General features: G+C 43.2%; 1 protein-coding gene across 2 annotated transcripts in view; it reads right to left on the minus strand.

Moving 5' to 3' along the window:
- The window catches only part of LOC112991485 (FRAS1-related extracellular matrix protein 1-like), a 69774-nt gene extending 63832 nt beyond the window's left edge, over positions 1-5942 (minus strand). For both annotated transcript variants that reach the window (XM_064516271.1, XM_064516270.1), the window contains exons 1-2: positions 5754-5942; positions 105-369 (exon numbers count right to left, since the gene is read on the minus strand). In XM_064516271.1, coding sequence (XP_064372341.1) covers positions 105-369; positions 5754-5895 — 407 coding nt within the window. In that variant the 5' untranslated portion in view covers positions 5896-5942. The remainder of the gene's footprint in view (positions 1-104; positions 370-5753) is intronic.
- Positions 5943-10332: the final 4390 nt, after the last annotated feature.

The following is a 10332-nucleotide window of genomic DNA, read 5'->3' on the forward strand; positions in this document are numbered from 1 at the left end:
TACTTACTGTTTGGTGCGCAGTGAACGACATGCAAGTTTAACCCTTAGCTTGCTAAGGGCTTTTAAGTACACTGAAGTGTAAAGGTCCAGGCAAGTCTTCTCACCTGAATGAATCCTTACTAGCCTCATGGCTGTTGTCATGAACATCGCAGACCTTCTGGGCCACCACATCCAACTGGCTGTAACTGGAAATGGGCACGCCGGGATAATTGATGTACTCAATCTGACCATGCACAGGTGGCACGGAGACAGCGTACAGCAGCTTCTCGGGTTTGCTAGTGCCATCTGTTGCCATAAGAACATCTGTCGTCAAGGTCACCCTGTCACCCTCTGTTAAAGTTACAGGTTTGGCGAGTAGAACAATGTCACCTAAAAAAAATTAAATAAATAAAATGAAAAACCAAAAGGAGAGGAATTAAAAGGGGGAATATTCCTTTTTATGTCCCAGACCAGAAGCAAAAAATAGTAAGTTGGTCCTTTGGTTTAGGGGAAGGAGAAGTTGAGGAAGCAAGAACATGGCAGGGAGAAATCAAGGAAGAATTTTATCAAAATAGCTTGAGAAAATATTTTTTCTTTACGTTTTACAGGCAAACAGGACATTTACAACAGAAAAAGCCACAGAGATAAAAGATTTGTTTAAAATACGCCCCATTCTGATTCACACTTCAAGGCTCGTGCTAAGCGGAATCAGAACCGGTTTATCTAATCACAGCCAGGGTATGTTTATAGAGGAGCACTGGCTGCATGATTTCTCCAAAATATTGAAACCAGCTTTGATTTTCTATTCGGGGAGAGAGAATGACCCAGTTGTTTAGCAAGAACAATTATGCTAATAGAGCCAAATGAGCCAATGGACAGAACGCGTTAATGAAGGAAGCATTAAGCACAAACACTGTGTTTTAAGCCGATAGTGTGATGTGATGCCGTAACCTCAGCAACAGAGGTTCTGTTTCCACTAGATTTATTTATAAAGAGCTCCATGATATCACTCAAGGACCAACACAATTTCTACTCATTTTCAAAGCAGTAGTCACAGTAAATTAAAGTCACAAGAAAATTGAACAACTGGACTTCTCAGAACAGGAATAGGGATGACTTGCCTAATCATAACCCTTCTATTCTTTTCCATCATAACTCTTCCTGGTTTAAAAAAAAAGTGCTTGCATTGGAATGGCAGCACAACGGTTGACAAGAAGGTACAACAAAGCTGTGGAGAGTCGCGCAAGCCCGTCCCCGGGCTCGAAAGACCCGACCTTCAATTGCAACGCGGTAGCCGAAGGCAGAAGCAAAGATAAACTTTTTATCTGACAGTGTTCGAAAGCAAACGGATAATGTCAATCAGTTTCTGTTGCTATCAGTTAACTTGCTGATGACAATATACAATGGTGGCATTTGCGAACACACTCAGCTGGACTTTTCCTGTTTCTTGCCTTCTTATTCTGTTGCCAGCTGACTTTAAAAAACAACAGGTTCCTATTATATGTAGCAGGCAGCCAGCAACATCTGAGAATAGTGGTTTTCTTTTTTCTTTTTTTTAGTGCAAACTCAGCACTAAGTTCTGCACTTTCCACCCCATTTGATAGTTCACCTTTGCTGTTAACCCTTTTAACACCACTTCCCCCCTGCAGCTGGCATGCCATGCAAAACTGATGAAAAGACTTGATGCATTCAGGAGGTGACTAATATCTGAGGAGATTAGTCTAAGGACATCATAGTCATTCACAATATAAATACAATCAGTTAACTCGCCCTCATAAAGCAAAAACGTTAATGATGTTTGAGAACAAATTGGGAACATCAAAAAAGATAATTATCAGCCCCTCCACTAGCACAACGGATATCAGCAAAACTCAACAGTCTTGGAACATTTGGCATTGGAAAAATCATTTATGCTGTACTGGAGCAAAAGTTGGCTGTTCTGACTTTTTTGCCTGCATCCATGAAGGAGTCTATTAGTTTTTATGAGGCCTCGGTGAAAATGGGGAATCATTTTCAGGCTGTTTCCAAAAGAGGTGAAGAGATCCAGGAGGAAAGCAAAAGAGAGAGAGGACCTAGAAAGGGAAAGGATGATACAACACTGCAGGAGCAGCTGGGGACTCAGGACATCCGCCTCCTGCACTCCTCGCTCAAGGATTGTGGAGGTCCACAGTCTAACCTGAGCTGATTAAGAAGATACGGTGCTCATGTTGACTAATTTTCTCTACAGAAAATCCAAGCAAATAAGATTAAATAAAGAGGCAACAGTGAGACTGGCAAAGGCAGTTAACTCAACTTTATTTTTCCCATGTGGAGAAAAACACCAGGTTTTCCACAGCAGCTTTGAAATGTTTTGATGCTCAATGCTCAGCACGGGACAGCAATGTTCACTTACTTTGTCCCTTTTAGAAAAGGGATGTTACTTTCCATTACTGTCTGCCACCTTACTGTATTGCCCCTTTAATGATAACTTTAAATAGAAGTCCACCATACCTTTTTCAGAATAAAACTAGACAACGCAAGCTTAAAAACACCAAGAGCCTTGCAAAAATAGGGTCCTGACCTTGCTAACCCCATCCAAGCTGCTCCAGATAGAAGAGATTTCCCCCAAACCCATGACACAGATAAGACCCTCCTGATTACTCCTCACAGTGGCAGGTTACCCACTCCCATTGGCATCAGCGGATACTCAGCTGCTTAATGCCGAGGGGAAAATCAGGCTACTTGTGTCCCTAACTGTGAGTGCAGAGATGAAAGCTTTCAAGCCCCTACTTAAGCCACACTGATTTCAGTGCGTTGCTAAACTGGGATGTCAGCCATCAACCTGCACAGTTTGGTTACCACAAAGCATATATTATTTTAAATAACCTACCACAAGGCCTTCTGGGTTTATAATCAAACAAATAAATAAATATACAATCTATCTTCTAGACAGCTTGATAAACTCCTTCTATATTTTCTTCTTTCTTAGAGCCTCAGGCGCATCGTGGTCAGGGTCCGCACTGCCAAGTGGACATGACTTCAACACGTATGCTAGAAGTTGTTCACCTAATGGCAGCATTTGGCCTTGATGCTTTCAGGTTTTTTGGATTTTAGGAAAAAACACTTTCAGATTTAAAGGGAAAACAGACTCAGACTAAGATGGGCAAAGCAATGCAACTGTTCTCACCTCCACACCTCCGAGGCGCCGCCGGCCTCCCCCGTGAGCCTCTCCTGCACACTGCTCGGGGCCACGCCGCCCCTCTCTGCCGGGAGAGGCTGGAGAATTTGTCTGGATTTTTGATTCACTTGCTTAAATGTCGTGGGCTTGAAAGTTTGCCTTGAAATATAACATTAGTGGGTTTGTGGTAAAAGCAGCAGAGAGGATAGGATGACAAGTGGGGCAGAGGAGACTGATTAAAAGCAGGTGTGGAGGAGGAAGATAGGAGGAGGAAAAAGAGGAAAACATGACTGAAAAAGTAAACTCAACGTTATTATACATATTGAAAAAGAGCACCCATATATAGAGCACCCACCTGTGCTCGCTTCTTTTTAACATCAATTTTTTTCAACATAAAACAACAGATAAACTTTAAAATTAAACTACCAAAACAAGGCACAGGATGGCACACACTGCTCCCCCCGAGGTGACAATGAAAGCACGCGTATGTGACAGATGTTGGCCATGCCACTTGATTCAGCAGGCGGAGGGGCTCGGGCCCTGCAGGAAGGATGCAATAGGATAGCAGCGTGTGTAAGAACCCATATAGACTTGAAGGTGGGCTTGTGCCTGGCTGCAAGGGGAGCTTTGGGGCTTTTGGGTATATTTGTGTGTACACACACACAGATGCACACAGAGCAAAATGCAGCAGAGCCCACCGGATCACGCGGTGTGACTCCTGGAGAGCACCAGCACGCTCGCTGGACGCCGGCATGGGGTCGAATGATGGGTTGCCAGGGCAGAACACAGCCCTTTCCCTGGTAAAATACTGCTTTAAGCAAAAAAGTATTCCCCCTTTTGAGGGGAAGGGGGAAGGAAATGGCCAGGAAGGTAGAGAAAAAATTATGGAGCTGTATTGACTGTACGATGCTGATTTACAGAGCACAGTCCCAATTCCGTAAGGCTGGGCCTACTTTTTACTACATTTTTGCTTGATTGTACATATTATTGTCTCATTAACTGCAAAGCTTTCCAGGGCACTGAAAAGGAGAGAGCATTAAAATACACTGAAAAGTCCTGGAGCTCAATTAACACACACCAGGGGGCTCAAGGGGAGGGGAAGTGGGGGGTTTCAGCTCCAATTATAAAAGGCAAACTTATCCTTTTTTTTTTTCTTTTTGGTAATATCAGCTAATTAGACTTTGACAACCAATTAGCAGATTTTTAGCTTTGCTGAGAATCAAGTTAGCACTGAGAAAGGAGGAGGCAAGTAAACCAAACCTGCAAAATGCTCCTCTTGTGCCACAAACACGCTGTCTTTAAAAGAAATATCCACAGGGCCAGATCCTGCACGGGATTTACATCCCTTGCAGCTGACTGCCACAGTGGTTACTTGCGGGTGTAAATTGAGTGTACGACTTGGCTCGCAAACTTAAGCTCACCGTAACTCATGCAAACCTGCCGCAGAGAAGCACTCTCCAGCCTACTTGCAAGGTTACATTTTAACTTTTAATAACCCTTTTTGCTATTTTTTTCCTACCATCCATGAAGTACCCAGATGATTATTTAGGATTAATGGATTATCAAAAGTGCCAGTTGGCACACTCCTAGTTAAAAAAAAAAGAGAGAAAAAAAGTGTAACAAATGCAGCTGTTTACTAATAAATAAAGCCTCAGCTGTAACAGAAATAAATTAGATGCATTTAATTGGTCGACTGCAAACCTCCTCTCTTTATTACAATGCTGCTTCTTGTTATTTTATGATGTCAGGGTACATGGCAGACTGACAGAGTGTTTATGAATCACAGTTTGCAGATGGCACTCCTGGTTTTTCGGCAGTTACGAGCACAAGTAGCATGAGGACTCAATAGAGGGTTTTTGCCAGAGAGGACCCCCTGAGAATTAGCCGCCTTCATTTCTCTTGTGCCAATCTCTCACTGACAGGAGCACTATTTCACAAAACCTACATTCAATAAATTACACCCGCCTGGCAAGAACTTAGAAATATTTAACACTCTGAGGACACCAGTGTCTCAATTTGATTTCTATTCATTTCTAGAGGACGTGAGACACTACTTGGAACAGAACTCATTTGTGTGCACGCGCATGTGTTTTTCCCCCCAGCTAAAAAAATAATGGTCTCTGTAGCCAGGAATATCTCGCCCTGCCTTCAGAATGATTTCAGGTCTCCTGAGGGCAGTTTACGGTCTTGTGCCCTGGTCCTCCGGAGCTGCCCTAGCTAATGACAGCTTTGTAATCCAGTTGGGAAATAATCTCACATCACTGCACTTGGAGCTTGTGAGCTGTAAAACTTCTGGATTGAACTCCTTCTTCTGGTCACTTCAATGAGTTACAAGCAAATGCATGAGGGATGTGGTCATAATTGTCAACAGATTTGTAAATTTGTGTCATTAGTTATGCGCATAATGGATTTTATTCTAATGAGCTTGTTCATAAGAATGCCAGGAGGAGCTGGCCCCTTTGGATGAAATAAGCTACAAACTTTGCCCATGCATTTTAAAACATATCAGTGTCACATAAAGCAGTAAAGAACATTTCCTTTCCTTATAATGCACTGCAGCTTTTACTTAGGTGAACCTGACGCAATAAGCTACAGCTCCTCTAAACTCATTCCCTACCTTTGCCGGCATTTCTCAACGAGACATAGACATTGTCAGGTGGGGACATGTTTCTTCCATGAATCAAGTAAAACTGGAAGCTATCATGATTCTTTGGGTTCAGGATGCTAGTGTGGAAATACCAGAGGCAGTCCTCGTCCATATTAACCCGACTGAAATTTATTCCAGCATACAACCTTGTTGAAGCTGACACAGCCTGAAAAACAATGCAAAAGAGTTGGCTCTTAATACAGACTGTTCCTCCCTCCAAATCCAGCCAGAAATCCTTCAGTACTTACGGGGTCAGTCAGCAAGACCTGGTTCACACAGTAGAATAATAAAACTGGTGATGATTAAATCTATTTTTATTAAATCTATTATTATTGAATCTAGTTATAGAATTAAATTTATTCTCTAGAGACAAAGAATGAGGCTTCTAAGCTTGTTCTTTAGGGAAATCTACTCTTGCTTTTCTTAGAATCAACCTGGATATTTTTATTGAAAGCATGAGCTGAGTGAAAAAACAGACAAGTCCATGGAAACCTACTGGCACCTTTGCCAAAACGATGTTCTCTGTGTGCCCAGTGGAGTCCTCTTCCCCTAGTCTCCCTCCTCTCTCTCTCTCCGATCCTGCTTTTCAGCCAACCACATATAAAAATCTCCAGCATGTGCCAAGTACTACAGATGGGTCCATTGTAGCACACCCTAATGTTCATAGCTGACACCCAGGTGTTACAGTTTGTACTTGCTCGCTAGCCAGACGGTGGCTTTATGCCAAGGGGAAGGCACAAAGCACTCAGATACCATGCTGAAAAGCTATATAAGAGAAACTGCTAAGAAACAGAAGAGCAGGTAAGAGGCTAACCAAAAGCAAGAGAAGACTATTCCACTAGCAACCACCTCCTTCCCTCACCCATTCGCATCCCCTCCCATCCCCATAAAGCTCTGATTTATTATTGGGTTGCACACGAGAATCTCTGTTCCTCTGCCCTTATCCACAATCATATTGGCTCGTTTCAAACCTACTGCTGCTCTGCAAGTTATTTCAGGTCTGGCTAGCAATCAAGCAACTTATTTAAAAGGCACAGGCAGAGAGAGAATGGGCTGCCAATTTCTGGTGTGCTCGGCATGCCTGGCCTACGTGCATCGCCTGTGCAGGGCCCGTGTGTGTAAACAGTCAGCAGAGCTCCTGAACTCACAATAGCTCACTATTTGCATTCATGCGCATTGACTTTTTCCCTAAATACTCTCCCAGATACCCTGGCATTTAAAAGCTATTCCTGCTTAGTAGCCAGAAAGGGTTAACGCCAGTCTCCTTTTTCCCTTCCATTTTCCCCTCCCAGGAGCCTACTCCCCTTCCAGCCTAATTTCCTTCAGTTTAATTAATTTTCAGTAATCACAAGTCTAGACACCACAAACAGCAGCTTCACACACCAGGTGACTTGATAACATTTGTAGTGGACAGGCAGAGAGACACAGAGCAATTTCGCAGGCCAGCCTCCTGCACGGAGCTAGGGCTGCCTGTGCCCCCACCCTGCGAAAACCCTGGCACGGCTGCGAGCGGCTGCGGACAAAGCAGGCACAAGGCATCAGTGCAAAAACGCACCCCTCACCCTTTCTGGAGAACAAATGCTTTTAAGGATTCAGGTGCAGGGAGCCTTTCTGCCATCTGTCTCCCTGGGACTTCCCAGATGTCATAACGCGTGCGTTCGGAGCAGCACGTACGGAGCAGGGTCCAACACTTCTGAGATGCGCCAAACCTGCGGCACATGTGGAGAGCAACTGCACGGCGCAGGCTTGCTCCAGAAAGCGTTGGATCTATTGTGCGTGTGCTACGAAGCCATGCGCTATGCATATGCTGTGGCCCGTACAGGACTTCTGGACGCCTGGCAGCCCTTGCTGACATTACCAGAGGTGCTGTTCACGCACGCGCTTGATACGCAGCCCCGTCGCAGCGCTGCCTTTCAGCCACAGGAAGGCACTTGCCACTCTGTGGCAATTCTAGGAAAATCGAGAAATTCTCAGCGTTCTTCTTAGACAAAATTTCAGGAAGGAGAGAGAGAAAAGTGCAAGAGACGCTCCGACGGCCCTGAGCAACTTGCCCTTTACTGACCATTTTCTCTTTGCCAGCTATTGCAGGATAAGAAGAACTAAAATTCTAAGAAGGCAAGTTAGAAAATACTAGCAATCTCTCGGAAGTACCTCGAGACGGGAACACTTGAAATGTATACAGGGAGACTAGGGCTGCAATACCCAAGCAGAACATGAGGACTTGGTATTATCATTTGAGCACAGAGGAGCAGGAGTGGTTTGCACATAGCTTAGTGTAATAAAAAACTGCATCTTTTCCAACCTATAACCACTTAAAACACACCAGCTGGGGCACCTTCTAGGATTGCTACCATATTTCTTGCTTTTTTGGATATGCAATTCAATGAATTAATATTGATTATTTCAAGTTCTGATGCTAGTTGTCGCTAATGGCTATTGTGCTGTTCCCTGCTCATCAGCCAGCCTGACGAGCTCCTGCAAAGCATCTCAGCGGTGTTAGCAGGACCGGCGCATGTTTTGGATGAATATACCAGCACGCAAGAATCAATTGGTAATCCAATCAGAGAGCTAACAGCAACCATCCCTAGTAGCTGCTACTTTTACAGAGGCTATGGACCAATTTTTAGTCCTATAAAAAGCGCACATTTAAAAACACATAAAATTGGACCAACTGAAAGCCAGCCAACTTTTAATATAATCTCTCTTTCAGTCTAACTCCGGTACAGAATGAAAAAGAATACTAATGAAGCTGTTTGACAGAAAGGACAGTTAGTTCATGCATGCATTAGTGAACAGTTATGGTGTGTGAAAAAAAGCCTTCCTCTCTCTTGGTTACAGAATATCGCTGCTGAAATATTTCCCCCTTCACCCTAGTTTGAGATTTAGTATTGATATTTATTGAACACAGGCTGCAGTGGTCTCTTTTCATCCAGTTTTGATTAGCGCACTTCCATGTTTATGAGAATCAAACAGGATGAAAAGGCAAGCTTCTCATTTCAACCATCTCCTACCGCACTTGGCTCTTCATGTAGAAAGCCCCGTCCTTATTACACGTTATTGCTAACAAACATGTTTGCTTATGCTCAGTGGGGAAGCAGTATGCTTAGCTCCCTAGACTTCACAGCTCATATTTAACTCCAGCACAACCTGTGTATTCAGGACCATAACACAAAGCCTCCCTCAGAGAATCAGTTCCTTCCTCTTACAAAATGAATGACTCCAAAGATTTGTTGGTTGGGCACTTAAAGTTGTACTTTGAAAAAGTAAATATTTAGCACCGGAAATATATCACCCTGTTTGTGAAGATTTAGAATAATACTGTTTGCTTTATCTAGCGGGGATCAGCAGCATCGAAGACACTTAAAGCATTGTACCTTAGCCCAGAATGAATAAAGCCATCCTCATTGGCCCTATAACATTTTCCAGTTTCTGATCATTTTGCTGTTTTTACTGAAAAAAATTTGTCAGGCAGGACCACCCGACTCTTGAAAGGTTTTGTGTGTGTTCCCAGTGAGCAAAGCAAAACAAAACAAAATGAAATCCACACAACAAAGCATATTAAAATGTATGTGGGTGTTACAAATAGATTTCCTAATGCACTCAGGATGCCAAAAAAATGGAAGTTCTCTTTTAAAATCACCTTCTTCCCCTCTTGTACTCTTCCCCCTCCCATTTACTTTAGTAGATTATGTGAGACTCGTTAAATTTTATAGCTCTGGACAAAAAAAACCTTACAGTTTCTTGCTAATATTATGCAATGACATAATGCCATTTGTAGAGGTGTCACACAAAGGGACGGACTTTTACTGGCTTCTGATGGCAGAGCTCTCTACTTTATATTCTGTTTTATATAAGCTTTCTCAGAATTTATTGACCTCAAAGGATTTCTCAAGTTGCTTAATTATAAAAGGAAGAAGACAGCACAGTGGCTTAGCAAACCAATATAAAAGTCAGTTAAAATGTTTCAGTATAACACAGAGATGGTGGAAGGAGATGTGTAGCAAGAATCAGTTTCTAGGATCCCAGCTGAAGGGGCAAAGCTTTTCCTCTGACTTACTCTATGGCAGGCACTAGGACACTGCAGAGAAATGCAGGAGGAAGACTTCTAGCTTGCCCTAACGTCAAATAGGTGTGTCATACTAGCTCCAGCCAGGAGAGGTATAGAGGATATGGACCTCTCTCTGCAGCCAAGAGAAATAGGAACTGAAAAAGAAATTCTGCCTGGGAAGCTACTAGAGCCATCTGACCTCAGAATAAAGTTTCAAAAAATGCTGCTTATCCTTTCAATGAAATCAAGTCAAGAATGAAACCATTTCCAGAACACATCTCCTGCTGCAGGAGCAGACTGGGGATTTCACTTTTCTCCAGGAAAAGAGTCTAAATGCTAAAGGCACTGCTACCTTCAACCGCAGATCTCCAGGTCTGGGCACACCGGAGACTGTACAGTGTCTATCCGTTGGAGAATCTTTGTCTTCTAACACTGCAATGGAAATGACTTTTCTCAGCTACTTTGACTTCCAAACCCATATTCTTAAAAAATACAAAACAA

The sequence above is a fragment of the Dromaius novaehollandiae genome, chromosome 8 (genome assembly GCF_036370855.1).
Source record: "Dromaius novaehollandiae isolate bDroNov1 chromosome 8, bDroNov1.hap1, whole genome shotgun sequence".
NCBI lineage: Eukaryota > Metazoa > Chordata > Aves > Casuariiformes > Dromaiidae > Dromaius > Dromaius novaehollandiae.